The 18012-nt window shown below is 48.2% G+C and overlaps 1 protein-coding gene across 2 annotated transcripts; it reads left to right on the forward strand.

Annotated features, from left to right (window-relative positions):
• Nucleotides 1-204: 204 nt before the first annotated feature.
• GPR55 (G protein-coupled receptor 55) lies at nt 205-17641 on the forward strand. 2 transcript variants are annotated; one of them, XM_032638405.1, is made up of 2 exons: nt 205-2918; nt 15203-17641. In XM_032638405.1, exons 1-2 carry the CDS (start codon nt 2777-2779, stop codon nt 16282-16284), a joined length of 1224 nt encoding a protein of 407 aa, XP_032494296.1. In that variant the 5' UTR covers nt 205-2776; the 3' UTR covers nt 16285-17641. The 2 variants fall into 2 exon arrangements, with proteins under 2 accessions (XP_032494296.1, XP_032494297.1); XM_032638406.1 differs by having other exon boundaries at nt 15251-17641.
• Nucleotides 17642-18012: the final 371 nt, after the last annotated feature.

The following is an 18012-nucleotide window of genomic DNA, read 5'->3' on the forward strand; positions in this document are numbered from 1 at the left end:
CCCCATCCCCTTCTATCAGGAAGGTTTCCTTCTCCACGTTGCTGCTTTCCTTTTCTCCTGAGAGACCCTTGAGGCAGACATACGTCAATGGGGGCCAAGGGGTCTCAGCATCGTGAAGTACCGGACACTTGCTGGTGCTCTGAGCCCTGCGGTCACGCCGACTCCTAAAAGCAGTGTTCTGAGGCAGGTCCTGCTGTCTGTCTTGATCACCACTGCCTGGTAAGGAGTTTGTTGATTGAATGAATATCTGACCCCCAATTTACAGAAGTTAGGCAACGAGCCAAATTTACAAAGCGGCTGCATGGGAAGCGGTTACTGAGCCTGGCCGCCTGAGGCTCTCGCCGGAATCAGGCTGCCTCTGATGACAACGACCCTTCCCTCAAACCACCCGACACCCCCTTCCCTTCCTGATTCCTTCCTGTTACTGCTGTTGCCCTCACTCCACACTGACCCTGCCCCCCGAGTGGGTCTGTCCTGTGTCCAATTCTTGAACTGCCCCAGCCCACGGTAGCTGGTCCTGATTTGGCTGGGTGTGAGAAGAAAAGCTCTGGACTATGTCAGAGCATTCTGTTTTATTGAACAGCTTCCTGTATGACATTCTGATCCAGTGCATACGTTCCCTGGGGCCCCTGAGCACCCCTGCCCCTGCTGCTGTCTGGCCAGCCCTTCGACTCTACAGAGAAACCCCCGGATCCCCCCAAACGCCACGCTCCTCCATCCTCGTGACTGCCCTTGGCTGTTCTCTGTGCCTCTAGAATCCTCCTTCCCCACCTTGTCCCTCCCCCTGTTCCCTGAGTAGCTCCTCTGGGCAGGGTTGGGAGGCATCCTATGTGACTGTGACCCAGCACTTACAGCCTGCAATGCACACACCACACACACACACACCCCCGCCTCCCTCTCCCACAGCGGTGGGCAACTCTGGATGGAGCTGGATGGAGAAGCCGGAGCCATGGGTCAGCCCTGGGCAAGTCCTTGCCTGGTCCGCCCCTAACGAGCCAGCGCACTCTGAGCCTCCCTGAACCACACGTTCCCCTGCCAGGGATCCACTCCCTTGATGAGGGTCGTTCCCCTGCCAGGGGTCCACTCCCTTGTTGAGGGTCGTTAGCAAAGGTCTTCAAGAAAGGGAGGTGGAAGATGACTTGTGTTTGCATTAAAAGGGAGAAAATAAGGACCCACATATGTGTACATGCTTGTATAGAAACTGTGATAGAAGCTGCAATCAGCGGCACCCTGAGGGTAGGTGGGTGCTGAGCACAGACATTTTACTGTATGTTTACATGTGTATTTGAATCACGTGTTTGCGTTCCAAATTTAAAATAAAAAGCAACAGTAATAAAACACAGAAATATTCATTAACAACAACAAAAAAGATAGCCGGAACGGGAGGTGGGTAAGGCTCTCTTTGAGGAGGGCCTGAGCTGTGAGTCCTTCTCTGCGGGCCCCTCGAGGCTGACCCCTTCCCGGAGCTCCCACGCCGCAGGCCCTGGACACCTGCCCATCTCCTCCCTGCTGCTTTCCCCACGGGCTCCTGGCCTCCTGCAGCTTCACCCAGGGTGCCCTGGCCTGGGCACCTCACCTCGGCTTAGATTGGGCCAGGGGCCTGGGGTGGCCTCGCTTGGGGAAGGACTGCCCGCTGCCCCGCCTTGAGCCCAGGCCGGCTTGTGTTCCATGGCCCAGGGTAATGAGAGAACTTGGTTCTACCCATAGCACAAGCACGAGTGTGATTGGATCGGAGACGGTGAGAACTTAAAGTGTTCTGTCAAGCTTTTCACCGAATGACGAGGAACCCGTGCTCTGGAGGGCCAGGTGACTCGCCCACAGTCACACACAAGCTACTGTTTATACAGAGACAGAGTTTGCTGGGATAAATCACTCCGACCCACTTTGGAGAGTTTCTATTCCTGTAGATGCCTGAAAGCCCCGGCCTGCCAGGCCTGTAGAAACAGCCCGTGCCTCAGTCTTTCGTGGGATCTCCTAGTCCCTCCTGGGCAGGGAGCGGCATCTGCCAGGCTGCGTTTCAGCCCAGACTTTTCTGAATGTCTGGAATCTGCACGGGTTCCTTGCTGACAGCCTCCTGGGGCCCGTGGGCGAGGCTTGGCTCTTCCTGCCCTGGAGATGGGCCGCCCCGGGGAAATCTCTGCTCACAGGGCCCTTGGGAGTGATGCAGGCCAAGGCTGACCCAAATCCCTGTGGAGGCCAGGCGCAGAGAAGCTAGGACCAAGGAGCAACATCACCGGCATGCCCTGCTGACCGTCCCTGAGGACACGCAGGCAGGGGCTGAGATCTCCTAGGCTGGACCTTCCCAACCCATAAGTCCTGAAATATGAAGGTGTCCAGCACCACCTTCCTTTCTGTGGGCAGTACTTCTGAATCCTAAACCCCAGAAGCGCTGGAAGCCGTGACAGCCCTTTTCAGATGCTGGCTGTCCCTGTGTGATGCCAAGCTCAGAATGTCTGCTGCGTGAGATGGTCCCTCCTCTTCCAGAGGCTTCTCACACCTCGGCTCAGGCGGTGCCTCTTGACATTGTTTTGGGGAAGCTGAGTGAGTGCGCAGACCCTCTGAGAGGACACAAGAACCTAGAGCCTCTTCCTGGCAACATGTCCGCCACCCCAGGCCGCATTCTAGCTGCACTTAGAGAGGAGGGAGCCCCACGGAGCCCCTCTCCTGACCCAAGAGAAGGAGCCCCTCTCCTGACCCAGGAGAAGAAGCCCCTCTCCTGACCTGAGAGAAGGAGCCCCTTGGCCAGACAAGGCTGCTGCGGAGCTGCTTGAAGACAATGTGGTCCCACCCCCTCATTTCACAGATGAGGAAGCTGAGACCCAGAGAAGGAAGTGACTCTCGCCAGAGCAAGTTGGTGACCAAGCTGGGAGGAGAAAGGACATCTCACAACTCCATCGGCTGCACTGGACCCCCTACAGGTAATAGCCCCTGGGCCGCTCAGAAAACCCGACACACAGAACCACACACTGACCTTGCTCTCTGGGACTGCGGGCGACTTTCCTGAGGTCAACCGGGTCCTCGGGTCCTGGGCTCTGTCCACACCTGCCCCTATTCGGCAGGGGTAGTGGCAGCCCCGGGCAGCCTCCGTGGCAGCGGCAGTGGCAGCGGAGGGCTGGTTTGTCCCTGACTGCAGGTGACATTTTCTGCGAACTCTCAACTTCCTCCTGATTTGACTCAGGGTGGCAGCATCTTGCCTGAGTGGGGAAACCTTGCTGTAGGCAGTGCAGGAGCCTTCCCCTTGGGAGCTCGGCTTGCGTGCCACCAACCTCCACTGCCCTGGCTGCCTGCTGCCCTGGAATCTGGCCAGGAAAGCACAACGAGCCCAAGATGACAAACTCCAGGAATCACCCTGCAGCCCCTGAGTGGGGTGCTCGTGGCAAGCTAGAGCCATGCTTGGGAGTCCAGGCCAGCCACTCGCCAGCTGTGTAACTTCCCCGGCCTCAGTGTACCTCTCTGGGGAATGGGAGCATTAATAGTTTCTTCCTCATGGGGCTCTGGAGAGCAGTAAGTGATGCAAGTGCTTGTTCCCCCTCCCCACCCCAGTTCGCACCCAGCAAGCTCTGGATACCGTTATGTCTTATAACTAGATTATCCTCGAACCCTCGGAGAGGCTGGGAGGGAAGATACAGCAGCATGGAAAACCCTGAGGAGTCCAGATCTTTCTTAAGAGTGGAGGTGGAGAATGGGAAGTCAGGAAATGTCTGCAGGACTGGCCTGGGCTGGGCTTTGCGCTCTCGGGGCGGTGGAGCTGGGGCAGAGATGTGCACACTGCAGCTCAGGGCTCCGTGGAAGGCTTGGTGCTCTCAGGTCTGGCTGGCTGTCTCAGCTCCACGGGGAACGTCTGTCACCCTGGAGCTGCCCCAGACCAGTCGTTAATTCAGTCCCTCTTTCATTTAATAAGTCCTTTTTTTTTTTTTTTTTTTTGCGGTACGCGGGCCTCTCCCGTTGCGGAGCACAGGCTCCGGACGCGCAGGCTCAGCGGCCATGGCTCACGGGCCGAGCCGCTCCGCAGCATGTGGGATCCTCCCGGACCGGGGCACGAACCCGCGTCCCCTGCATCAGTAGGCGGATTCTCAACCACTGCGCCCCCAGGGAAGCCCTAATAAGTCCTTTTTGACGGACTGTTATATCACCTTCCCGGAGTTGCTTGAGGATGACAGGACACTCACCCCAATGGCACACAGATGCTGTTAACAGCTCCACCCGGCCACAGCAGGGACGTCATATCAGATGATACGGTGGATCAGGGAAGTGGACTGGAGGAAGGGATGGGGTTTTTAGGAGGGGAGGTGAGTCTGAGTGTATCAGACTCTGTTGGGTGGTGCCAGGCACTGAAAGGAGTGAGGAAGGGGGTGCTGGGAGCTCCTGGATGTACCGGGTCCTCTTGCTGATGCTGCCGGTGGGGATGGGGTGAGGGAAAGATGGACAGACGCAGAATGTGAGCTCCAGGGAGGCCCCTCACTACCTGTTTGATCTTAGGTAGACTCCTTAACTTCTGTGCGCCCCACTGTCTTCCTCTGTAAAGCGGGCATGATTGTAACAGCATCCCAGGAATGTACCAAGTTCTCTCCTTAGAGCACGTAGCACAGAGGGGCCATATCTCAAGTCCCTGAGCTGGCCCCTGCACTCCCCCAGTCTCATTTCACCCCCACCAAGCTCAAAGTACAGCTACAGCAAAATTCTGTAGCTGGAGATTCTGCCTATGTGCCCCATCCCCCCGTGTCCTGTTCTTTCTTAATCGTGCCCCAGAAGCCCAGCTCACACTGCAGTACTAGTAACAGATAACTGCATCCAAGTAAACATTTATATTCTAACTGTGGCATTCACCACTGCGCCCCCAGAGGAGATTGGGATTTCAGGCAAGGAACTTGGTCCTGCGGAATGTTCCTCTTCAAACCACGTCCCTCAGGCTGTACCAGCTCTGCTCAGCCCCAGGCTGGGACTCCCATCTCTGAGTTGGCTCCCACCAGAGTGCTCCCCGAGGATGAGGGATTCGGCAGCACAAGAGAAGCATCTTCCGGGCTTCCCTGGTGGCGCAGTGGTTGGGAGTACGCCTGCCGATGCAGGAGATGTGGGTTCATGCCCCGGTCCGGGAAGATCCCACATGCCGCAGAGCAGCTGGGCCCGTGAGCCATGGCCGCTGAGCCTGCGTGTCCGGAGCCTGTGCTCTGCAAAGGGAGAGGCCACAAGAGTGAGAGGCCCGAATACCGCAAAAAAAAAAAAAAAAAAAAAAAAGAGAGAGAGAGAAGCATTGTCTTAGCCTGCAAACCACCTAAAGTTGCATTTTTCCCATTGCTGGTGTTTTCTGGAAAATCCAGGACTTTCCAGGAAGGAAGGCTGGCTTGGTCTGAGCCACAGCTGCGTTTAGATGCCCCCGCTGTACACACACGGGATCAGGGCTGCCCCAAGTGGGATGCTGGGTCCTTGAAGATGTAGGCAGACTGGGCCCTGACAGCTGCAGGAATCACAGCCCAGAATGTGGCCGAGTTGGCAGTAAGAGAGCCCCTTGGTGAGGCCACGGGCTCCAGGACCCCAGGGCTGGGCAGTGCTGTTTGGATGAGAGAACCCAGACAGAGGCCCCACAGCCAGAGAGAGCCAGGAGCAGAACAGGGGCCTCTGGACTCCCAGCCCAGTCTCTTATCCTGTATGAGATGTTTTCTCTCTTCTTCACTAAACATTAGAAAACAATATATTGACAGAATATTCTATTTCAGGGTTTAAAAAGAAAACCTCTCATATACATGAATTTTCTTGACAACATTCTGAATAAACAGATATTCTGCCTTTGCTTGCATACCTCTGGGGACAGAGAGCTCATTACATGGCCGTTTGGTCTGCTCTCCGACTTCTGGTAGCAAGATAGATCTGCTTTTTACAGCACCTGGAAACCGTTTCTTTTGTGGCCTTGTGGAGTCACACAGTAGAGCTTGTCTTGAGCCTTGGAGACGCTGATATGTCTATTCTTTTATAGATTATGAACAACCCTAGTCCTTCCTTTACATTCCCAGTCCCTCCGCATGCAGCCCCTGCAGACACACAGCCTCTGGTGCCTGGGTGGTCAGAGCAGCGCAAGGGCCACTTGTCACAGGTCTGCCACGCTCCTCTTCTAGATTTTCTGAGTGTAGCCGGGGTTCACCTCGTTTCTCACTGTCTTCCTGTTTACGAGACTACTTAGGAATTATTTTCCTTTCAGCGGTGACTGCATCTGTGTTTTATATATAAATATTTGTTCCTTTCCAATATTTCAGTGATGTACTTCTGATTTTATCTTTGACACATTACCTAAGAGACTGCTTAAGAGAATGCATAAAAATGCTTATTATATATTATTACTATCATGGTGCTGCAGCAAATGGATCTGAGAACAGGAGAGTGGAATTGCCATTGCCTTGGAGTCCTTGTCTGGGCTCAGAAATGGGATGAGTCTGTTGAAAGACACTTGTCCTCTCCCCAAGAGAGTGTATTCCGTTGATTTATGACGTAGTTCTCACTAATCTGCTAGTTCTGCCTTACTCATTGGGCTCTAAACAGCTCTGCCTACTTGATCTGTGGTATTCTAAGAGGGGAGCATTAAGGTCTCTACGTACAATTACATTTCTATTTCTACTTTGTTTTGCATTTCTGCTTGTTCCCATCATGGATTTCTTGGCTATGCTCATTGGAACATAAATTTTACGTATTAATTGTTTATTATAACATTTACCTTGTGGGGTTTCTGTGTTACTCCCTCAGTTCTTTTTACTAAAAAGAATTACTTTGTCATATTTCCTTCTTTCCTAGCGTTCTGTGTACCTGACAATCCACAGATTATCTTATCATTTTACTCTATCTATGCCTTTTTGGTTTTTTGTGTGTTTCTTATTGGCACAAGATGATTGAGTTTTAATATTTTATCGGCTTCCCCCTTTGATAAGAAGTATTATAGTTAATATAATTGTTAGGGAGTATTATAATTTTTATTATAATTGTTACATTTGTCTAAACCTCCATGGGGTTGCCCGTCTGCTTTCTATATTGAGACACTGCAGTTTTTTTTTCACTTTCAGTGTCTACTGTGAATTTTCTCTTCCTTTGTCCCTTTAAAATAGACAAGACAATTTAACCTAAATACCCACGTTAGAAAATAGTTAAATTTTAATGTCTACATTTGTTTCTACTAATAGCTCTCTGAACTTCGTATTTAAACATCTTCCCTCCCCTTCACCCACTCTCTGGCACTCAATGTTCATCTGGCATTTTAAGCCTCTTTCATATTCTTCTTTCCTCCTTATGCACAATTTTCACGATGTGATGGCTGACCTGCGGACTGAGGAAACTGCTTTTTGTCGGGTATCGGGCTCTTGTGCCTGTTCTCCGGTCGCTTAGGTGGCACCAGCTTCCTCACTTGTCCAATTCTCTGTCACTTCAGACTTTGTTCCCAAGTCCCTCTGACACTCCATGTTGAAATCTTTGACCTGGCAAGATTTATGCCTCATCAACTGAGCATCTGTTAGTTCAATGCATTCCTTTAAATTCTGTGTAAACCTCCCTTCCGCTCCCACCTTGCCTCAAGCACACACCCAGATGTTGCTTCTTTTAAGGGAAAGTCAAAAGCTGTTCTTATTTTTCTTCTTTTTCCCCAGCATTTAATGCATTAAACAATTTTTCAATTGTTTTCATTTTATCATTAGAAAAATACACACACACACAAAAGAGTGAGATAAAGATAAAGGATTTAAAAATCACCCCCCATCTAACTGTTAGAATGCAACCAACGTTTGGTATTTGGAAACTTTTTCTAGGTTTTTTTCCCTCTGCGTGGGTTTTTTAAATCATATTTGAAATCATTCTGAATGTATAATTCTGTAGTTTGTGGGTTTCTTATTTAATGTAGTCAGTATAAGCATAACATAGGCAGACAAAAATTTTCCATTGACTAGATTTACCGTAGTGAAATTAAGCTCTTGTTGACATTTAAATGCATGCGTGTATTTTTTGCTATCAGAAAAAAATATTAAAGTGAACATATTTCTGTACATATTTTTTCCTTCTTTTGCATAATTTACTTAAGGCAAATTTTTAGAATCTCTGAATGAAAGACTAATAAGATTTCTAGGGCTTGTAATATAAGTTATCAACGTCCCAAGGTTGGGTACTTTTGTGTATACTCACCAGTATGTTGGTGACTGTTTCACGGAACCCTTGCCAGCTTCTTTGATTATATAAGCAAAAATTTTATTTCTTAGTAAATCTTATGGGAATTATTTGTGTCCTTTGCCTGTTTATCTATTGTGGGTCTTGATATTACACATTTTTTAATATTCTTCATAGCGAAGGAACATCATTTAACCTATTTGTTGTACTTCCTTTCCTCCAGTATATTATCTGATGTTAAACTTTTTTTTTTTTTTTTTTTTTTTTTGGCTGTGTTGGGTCTTCGTTTCTGTGCGAGGGCTTTCTCTAGTTGCGGCGCACAGGGGCCACTCTTCATCGCGGTGCGCGGGCTTCTCACTGTTGCGGCCTCCCTTGTTGCGGAGCGCAAGCTCCAGACACGCAGGCTCAGTAGTTGTGGCTCACGGGCCTAGTTGCTCCGTGGCATGTGGGATCCTCCCAGACCAGGGCTCGAACCCGTGTCCCCTGCATTGGCAGGCAGATTTTCAACCACTGCGCCACCAGGAAAGCCCTGTTAAACTTTTTTAACAAAAATAAATTTTCTAATTTTGTGCAGTCAAACCTGTCCTGTCTGTTTTCTGATTCTTTTGCTTTTCAGCCATTCTAAGTTGACAAACAGCTTTTCTTCCCCTCCACTGGCTTTTATAAATTGACCACTAATTTTTCATCTAGTTTTTCTATGGTTTGATTTTTTTGAAATTTAATTTATTAATGAATTTGGAATTTCTTTTGCTACTTGGTGTGAGATGAGGATCTGAAAGTTGTTTTTACCCCCGAGTTGTTCACTGATAGTCTCAACATCATTTATTGACTAAGATTTCCATTTGCATTATCGATTCAGGGGAATACCTCATTTCTTCTTCTGGGTTCTGTTAATTGTCTAGCACATTATTTGGAACTTCTGGGTGTTGGCAAGTGTCCAATTTCAACAAGAATGCCTCTTTTTTTTTTTTTTAACCATTAAATGTAAAGTTGGCTATTAAAGTGAACAGGTTACTCTTTATCAGGTGTTGTAAGAAGTATCCTATTCCTGCATTTAAATGACTTTTGTGGAAAAACTATCATACAATGAGATGGCTTTTCGTTTTCGCCGTGATGACGTAACGCACAGTATCAACAAATTTCCTGACATTGAAAAGGCCTTACATTTCTATGGTAAATCTGACTTGGTAAAACGATGGTTTATAATTTTAATACACCGAGTTCTATTTGGTAATATTGTAACTCAGATGTTTGCATCTATATTCATACATGCATTTGAGCAATTGTTTTTCTCTTTTGTGCTACATTTGTCAAGTTCTGGTATTTGGGTAAATTAGTTTCATAACAGAAATTCATTATTATTATCTTATGTTCTGAAATTGTTTACAGAGTATGAGAATCATCTCGGCCTTGAAATTTAAAATATGCTAGAGCCAAACAAAATTATGTTAGAAACTGTTTATTCTTTGATAACATTCTCAGTTTCATTCATGGTTGTTGATCTAATCAATACTGCTTGTGTTAACTCGTATTACTTGTAGTAAATTATGTTTTGCCCCTAAATTTTCAACTACTTCAAGGTTTTTAAATGGATTAGCGCACAAGTAATAAGGTCATTTCTTCTCATTTTTTCTCTCTTCTCTATCTAAGCTTACATTGCCTTCTTATTTATATTACAATACTGCTTCTGTTTTATGTTTTGGTTTTTTGGCCTCTGGGCATGTGGGATCTTAGCTCCCCGACCAGGGATTGAACCTGCACCCTCTGCATTGGAAAGTGAAGTCTTAACCACTGGACCACCAGGGAAGTCCCCAGTTTCTGCTTTTCTTTTAATGGAAGGTTTTGTTTTTGCTAGGCAGGTAATTCATCTTGACAACTGTTTCTTGATACTTGAGAAAAATGTGGATTGCCCATTTATTTAAAATCAAATCTAAGAGCTATTAATTAAATTATATTCATTATACTATTTATATAATTTTATATATTCTAATTTATACTTTGCCAACTCGATCTGTTCAAATCTATAGTATATTAAAATCTGACACTACCATATCTTTGCCAATGGCTCTTGAATTTTAGCAATCGTACTTTTATACAACAACCTTCAGTGCATAAGATTACTATATTTGCCTTTAAGATCTTTCTTTCATTAATATAAAATAAACGTTTTAATCCTGATATGTAGTTTTATTGTTAATTCTACAGTGCTAGGTATGCATATTGCCACTCTGACTTTCCTTTTGTTTATATTTGTCCTCTATCTCATCGTGGGACTTTTACTTTGAATATTTCTCTGTCATTAAGTAAGTGTGTCCTTTATAAGCAACAAAGAGTCGAATTTTATTTTGTAATTGAACTGAAAATGTTAGTTAATTTAAATATGTTGAAATTTTCATATTTATTGCTGTGATTTCTATGCTTAGGTACTTCTTCCCATTCTATTTACTTCTTTGCTATTTTGTCTGATTTCTTTGTTTCCTTTTATCTTTTTTAGTGATTTTGAGGATAAGCATCCTGTTTGTAATAGTCAGTGGTTACTTCAAGGCTTAAAAAAATCGTACAGGGCTTCCCTGGTGGTGCAGTGGTTGAGAGTCCGCCTGCCGATGCAGGGGACGCGGGTTCGTGCCCCGGTCTGGGAGGATCCCACATGCCGCGGAGCGGTTGGGCCCGTGAACCATGGCCGCTGAGCCTGCGCGTCCGGAGCCTGTGCTCCGCAACGGGAGAGGCCACAACAGTGAGAGGCCCGCGTACCGCAAAAAAAAAAAAAACAAAAAACGTATGCTTTCTGTAAAATTCACGTTTAAAAAAACAGAACAATGACTTTCTTTTATAAAGTGTGCTCTTCATTTTTAAAAAATAAATTTATTTATTTATTTTTGGCTGCTTTGGGTCTTCGTTGCTGCACGCAGGCTTTCTCTTGCTGTGGCGAGCAGGGGTTACCCCTTGCTGCGGTGCACGAGCCTCTCATTGTGGCGGCTTCTCTCGTTGCGGAGCCCGGGCTCTACGCTCGCGGGCTTAGTAGTTGTGGCATGCAGGCTCAGTAGCTGTGGCTCGCGGGCTCCAGAGCGCAAGCTCTGTAGTTGTGGTGCACGGGCTTAGTTGCTCTGCAGCATGTGGGATCTTCCCGGCCCAGGGCTCGAACCCGCATCCCCTGCATTGGCAGGCTGATTCCTAACCACTGCGCCACCAGGGGAGCCCCAGAACGATGACTTTTACTTTCGTTTTACAGAGTATTTGCTCCGCCTGTGTTCCAGTACTCTCCACCACCCCTGCCTCCTTCAACCCAAGAACATCTTCCTTCTTTGTTAATTTATCTGAGGTATTACAGCTTGTCTCTTTTTAAAGACATGGATGATCTCTTCTCCTGTTTGTTCTTTTAAATCTTTAACTCTATTCATCATAGCTTCATTCTCTTTCCAGTCTCCTGCTTTTAATGCTCAGCTCCAAGCTTTCCCACCTAGATGTTTGCATCCTTTATGGTTAGTATCTCTTGGAGATCTAAAGTTTTGCCTCCTGGAGGCAGTTTTCTCCTGGAAGCCACACATACCTGAGTGTGGCTTTCTATGATCTGCACACCTGGACAGCCACCCAGTTGGGCACGGAATTCGTGTTGCTCAAATTTTCTCCCTCAAAACTTTTCTGGTATTAATTATTTTTTCAGAGAGGTTTCCAGGAGACTGGGTTGGTTTGTTCACAGATGTTTGTAAGGTTCCGTATTAATGACATTTAAAGGTGTAAGTGGGACATCTGGGAGTGGTTTTCTTTCCAAAAATTTTGCGTGAAACGTGGCTTCTCTAACCCAAGTTCTCATCTTCTCTGCTGTTCATTTCAGTGCGGCCCCACCTCTCAGGCACAAGCTGCTGGTGGTTAACAAAGGTCCTCTCAGGCCCGTCACGTCTATTCACAGACCCGATTTGCTTGACCCATGACCTTTCCCCATTCATTCTATTTCCTTCCTAGCATGAGGCTGGGACCAGGGCCCTGGTGACTGACAGCCCAGCTGGGGCCATGCTCACCTTGGACTGCTTCTAGCTAACGACTGGGCTCCATGGAAGCACTGGTCCTGGGAAATTCCTGCTAGATGTGGAACTTCTCCAGTGGGCAACTTGTGCTTAGGGACCCTCCGTCGACCTGGCCCATCATTCTCAGAGCTGCACCGTGGTCTGAGGGCTCTCCCTGTCCATGCCTATCCCTTTCCCTTTATCCTTCACAGGCCTTTCCCCTAGTAAATCTGTCAAATGTCTAATATTGTCTAAGCATCCGCTTCGCAGCCTCCCACCCACCCACCTTACACTGCGATCAGTTGGTTGCAGTGGGTCCCTGAGTTGACCGGAACAGGAGCTATCGACAGCCCCAGGCAACGGATCAAGAGTGGGGAGGTTGCTGGCTCCTACTACCAAGTAGATTGGTTTTTACTGGCAGCCCATCTTTGAGAAAAAAATGAGTATTTTATCTCTTGCTGCAGCCTGAAGCCTTTTTATCTTATTCCAGTGAAGTTCCTGATCTTTTTATAAAAAAGATTGTTTAAAAGATGGTTTCTTTGAACTTTCAGAGGGAATTCAGAGGATTAATTTTTTAGAGTTTCTGCTCACTCTACCATTAGCTGGAAGTATTTTTTTCAACCTAATTTCTTTTTGCTAGTCCACAGAGTGCTTTTCTAGCTTCAAAAATTACCGTTTGAAAAGCTCCCATTTGAAGTCATTCAGGGGACTTCCCTGGTGGTCCAGTGGTTAAGACTCCTCACTCCCATTGCAGGGGGCCTGGGTTCGATCCCTGGTCAGGGAACTAGATCCCACATGCCACAACTAAGAGGCCGCCGTGACTAAGACCCGGCACAGTCAAGTAAATAAATAAATAAATAAATAAATATTTTTAAAAAATGAAGTAATTCAGCAATTCAAATGTGACCTTTAGGATCGTCCTGCTGAAGGACGCTGATAGCCGAGTTTTGTCTCTTTTCCACACAAACACCTGGTACAATCAATTCAGACAAATCCCAGCATCCTAGAACGGATGCTTTCCGTCAGGCCATTTTTCTCTGTTTTGCATCGGTTTGTTCAATTCAGCCATGTTGTGGGCTTGAGTCTGGGTTTATCTCTGAGCATCACCGATTTTTTTCTTGGCCACTTCAGTTCTAATCTTTGAATCATCAGCGATGTGCGCTGGGTTCACCCACGGAGTCTGCCTGAGCATGACCCAGCCAAAAACAGATGCCCAAGTTCCTTTTTTTGCAGTCTTGTCGGATCTCTTTAAGCACAGCTTGTATTTGTTTCTATCTTTGCGGTTCTTGGTTTTCTGCTGTTTCTGATGTTGAAGGTGACCTCTCTGAGCCAAATGAGTCTTCCTCTTTGGTGCTACAACACCTTTCAGTTGGATCGAATTGGGTTCTTGCCTGTTCTCACCATTTTTCTTTTTTTTTGTTTTTGCGGTACGCGGGCCTCTCACTGTTGTGGCCTCTCCCGTTGCGGAGCACAGGCTCCGGACGCGCAGGCTCAGCGGCCATGGCTCACGGGCCCAGCCGCTCCGCGGCATGTGGGATCTTCCCGGACCGGGACACGAACCTGCGTCCCCTGCATCGGCAGGCGGACTCTCAACCACTGCGCCACCAGGGAAGCCCCTTCTCACCACTTTTGAAATTTATCTTGTCGGTTCCAAACTATTCTAGCTATTGTTTGAGATGCTCTTGGTGGATAGTTCGGCATGTTTTTTGGGAGGGGGCAGCCTGCCAGCCTGCAGTTAATTTATTCCAGGCACCCTAGTGTTGGGGCAGGTGCACCTGGGGCTTATGCTGCACACCTTCAGGAGGTGCCATTCACACAGACCACAGGAGTCTGGAGCTTTGGATATGAGCAAATACATTTTCCTAGATCTCTCATGACATAAACCTATAATAAAGGTTAGCACATAGGAAAATGTAGAATTTTTGGAAAGCCACCAAACCAAATAATGTATATTACATATTTACTATATATAGTGCTCAATGGATGAGAGATAAATGTGCTTTTTTGTTTTGTTTTTTGCTAGCAGTTAGAGGGGGTTTTGGAATGGCATTCTCTATAGGGTCTTAAAAGTACTCAGCTCCTTCCTTCCCAAGGGCTTGTGACTTCCCTCTCTCTGCTGGCTTCCAGCTTCCATCTGCAGCCACAGCTGCAGCCTTGATCATCTTGTCCCTGAGGCCAGCTCTAATTTTCCACCTGTCCAAAGGCCTTTCTTTGCCTTGAGGAGACCTCAAGCCCTTACTTCATTCCCTCTGGGAATGTTCTTTCTTCCATGTTTCTCCAATTTCTGTCTGGTTTTCTCCTCGGAGAACAAGAGGTTTTAGCAGCTTCAGACTTTATCCTCCCAACTCCAAAGCCCCAACCCCCTTCCTAGAAACCCAAGCAAGAGTTTCATTGCTTTTCATCGCCTCTGGGTCTATTGTTCATCCCTGGACCTATAAATGGACCAATGACAGTGTCCAGGGGAATGTGATGCCCTGATTGCCACCAGCCCTACATTCGGGGGTGGGGTGAGCTCTGTTCAGCCTTCGGGGTGGGGGTGGGGTGGAGCAGAGGGGCAACATATAAAGAGGAGCTGGGTCCTGAAAAGAGCATTTGAAGCTGTACGATCTGCAGCTCAAGTCAGCCCTGCCCTAGTTTTCATGTTTCCAGTTCTGTGAAATTCACTCTTTGATGAAACCAGTTTGGGTCAGGGCTTATGTTATTGTTACTACTTTCAACAGAAAGACTTCTGATTGGAAAAAAAGGGACAGTTGCTTGTGCACAATTCTGTTTTTATTAAAGATAAAGGCACACACGTGTATGTGTGTGTACAGAAAGAGTCTGGAATTATAAATATACTTTATATATATATATATATATATATATATATACCCATACATATACGTACATATATATAGATATGCACATACACACACATATACGTAAAGTAACAGTGGTTCTATCTGGGCCACAGATTTCGAGGTAATTATTCGTCCTGTGTTTTCTGATCATTATTCAAAGAGCATAGATTGCTGTGTGAGAAAGGGGTCATGTTTATGATTCTTGACCAAGTCGTGTGAATCCATCAGTTCTAGAGTGTAAGAGGACCTTCATCTCATCTACCGTTGACGTTGTAGGAAGGAACATGAGCCAGCGAAACCAGAGTGAGAACTGCTCCTTCCATGACGTGGAGGTGCTGATGAAAACCGTGCAGCTGGCTGTCCACACCCCTACCTTCCTCCTCGGTCTGCTCCTCAATCTGCTCGCCATCCGAGGCTTCAGCTCCTTCCTGAAGAAGAGGTGGCCCTGCTACGCTGCCACCTCCATCTACATGATCAACCTGGCGGTCTTCGACCTGCTGCTGGTGTTCTCTCTGCCATTCAAGATGGCCCTGTCTCACGTGAAGGCTCCCCTTCTGCCCTTCTGTACCCTCGTGGAGTGCCTCTACTTCATTAGCATGTATGGGAGCATCTTTACTATCTGCTTCATCAGCCTGGACAGATTCTTGGCCATCCGGTACCCGCTCCTGTTCAGCCACCTCCGGTCCCCCAGGAAGACCTTTGGGATCTGCTGCACCATCTGGGTCCTGGTGTGGGTGGGGAGCACCCCTATCTATAGCTTCCATGGGAAAGTGGAAAACTACACGTGCTTCCACAACATGTCTGACGGCACCTGGAGTGCCAAGGTCTTCTTCCCTCTTGAGGTCTTCGGCTTCCTTCTTCCCATGAGCATCATGGGTTTCTGCTCCTCCAGGAGCATTTGCATTCTGGTCGCCCGTCGGGACCACACCCAGGACTGGGTCCAGCAGAAGACCTGTATCTGGACCATCGCGGCCAATCTGGCTGTCTTTGTGGTCTCCTTTCTCCCAGTCCACCTGAGTTTCCTCTTGCAGTTCCTGGTGAGGAATGGCTTTATCGTGGAGTGCAGAGCCAAGCAGAACATCATCTTGTTCCTGCAATTGTCCATGTGTTTCTCCAATGTCAACTGCTGCTTGGATGTTTTCTGCTACTACTTTGTCATCAAAGAATTCCGTGTGGACATGATGGCCCACCAGCCTTCCAGGGTCCAGCTGGTCCTCCAGAATTCCATGACCACCGTGGCTAAGGGAAGAAGGCTGTGCTTGGAGGAAGGAAACCTCAGTCTGAGTTCCATAGCAGATACCTCTTCCTAGGGCTCTGATTTGGGGGGCTGACACATGGCACATTTACTGGTGTGCCGTCCCTCTGATGCTCACTTGAATGCCATCTTTGCTCACTGTGACCCCAAACCCTTTCCCCAGCACCCAGACAACTTGATATAGACCACTCAGTGTCTGGGGAGCTCTGAAGAACTTAAGACCCAGGTGAACTCTTGATTTCTAAGCCTAAAAAGCATGAGGTTGGAAGAACTGAGAAAGAGAATGAGACCATCTGAATAAGGCTGTTTCCCAGCTCTCCTCTGTCCTTCTGTTAGGCTAGAAGATTCTGGAAAGGAAGAGAGAGAGGAGTTAGGAGAGAGAATCAAGAGGGTTGGCATGGAGGAGAGATGGAGTGGGAGGGATGGACCAAGCTCCTTTTTGGTTTGGGGATCCCGGCGTGGAGCAGTTGTACTTTCTGGTCTGTTCTGGAGCTCTGTTGGCCCATGACCTCACAGAGATGCCAGCAGAATGTGTGACTGGGGAGAGCAAGTATGTGCAGAGAGCCCCGAGTTTTCTATGGGCCTTGGAAAAGCCTGGAAGGCCAGCCAAACCTTCCTGTGCCCAGGACAAAGCTGCAGAGGGACTGAGGTGGGCTGGTGTGGACCAGGCTTTGTGATGCTGTGGACACTTTGTGAAAATAGTGGGGACAGAGTGGAAAGGCGCTGGTGACACCTGAGAGCCACGAGGGGGCAGGATATACCTGGGAAAGGTAGGAGACAGGCCAAGGGCCGGAATTGGGCAGCCCCTCCCGCATTGCCATTGGGGCGTCCACTGCGTGGAGTTTGAGCTCTGGCCCAGGGGGAGGAGAGGCAGTGGAGACAAGCCTGGGAGTGGGAAATTCCTGGACATGACCAGTTTGCTCTCTTGAACAGGCTGCAATGTTGTTGATTAGGTTTAGTTTCCTTGAGAATGATGGGAAGGAATCAGGCTTGATTCGGTTCAGCCAGAGGAGAACAAGGTGTTTGTCTTGCCCACCTGAGTCCTGGCTGGGCAGCTGGCCACGGTGGCACCGTCCACAGAGATGTCCCCATCCAGTGGCTGAGAGGGAGAAGATGAGGCAGCCAGGAATAGAGGAACCACCTTGACGACGCAGGGCTCTTGGCAGTTCCTCGTTGGAAACTGTAAACGATTGAATCATAGTTTGGACTGGGCTTCTCTCACGCTCTAGAGAAGGTTCAGTGGTGGCAGCTGAAAGCCTGCCTCTGACTCAGCTTCCGGAGAGTGAAATGGTGATCAGGATAAATTGTGGGGTGGTTTGCAAGACGGAGTGAGTGGGATGAGAAGTAACAAATGAGACAATGTGAACGGTGGTGGGGGGGGTACTTTAGGAAGAGAAGCAACCGCCTTATATCTGCAGGAGAAGAGGCGTCCACCGCTTAGCGGTGGACGGAAGGGAGGGGTGGCTGTTGGGGGGGGGGGAAGAGGGCAATTTAGATAAAACCCTGCGGAAGGAGGAGGTGAGGTTGGGTAACAGTCTCAGGCTTGAAGCGCTGGGGCTCTGTGAGGGGTTGGGGGTTGGGGTGTGAGACCAGCAGGAAGGATGGAGGGCAGAGCGGCTTCCTGTCTGAGAATCCTCAATTTGACTGAGAGCCATAGAAGGGCAGAAAGCCCACCTTCTCCCCCCTCCCCTGCGGTCAGTGGTCAGGTGGCACTCTGTGGGGCTGGAGGGAAGGGTGAGGAAGAAAGGGTAGAAATGGGTGTAGAGCAGTGATCACGGCCAGG

The sequence above is a fragment of the Phocoena sinus genome, chromosome 7 (genome assembly GCF_008692025.1).
Source record: "Phocoena sinus isolate mPhoSin1 chromosome 7, mPhoSin1.pri, whole genome shotgun sequence".
In the NCBI taxonomy this organism is placed as follows: Eukaryota; Metazoa; Chordata; class Mammalia; order Artiodactyla; family Phocoenidae; genus Phocoena; species Phocoena sinus.

Excerpts from the sequence above, each read along its gene's own strand:
- GPR55 (XM_032638405.1), top strand. The coding sequence starts at position 2,777 with ATGTGGTCCCACCCCCTCATTTCACAGATGAGGAAGCTGAGACCCAGA. Across the intron at positions 2,919-15,202 it reads CTGCACTGGACCCCCTACAG|TTCTAGAGTGTAAGAGGACC; the intron begins GTAATAGCCCCT and ends TGAATCCATCAG.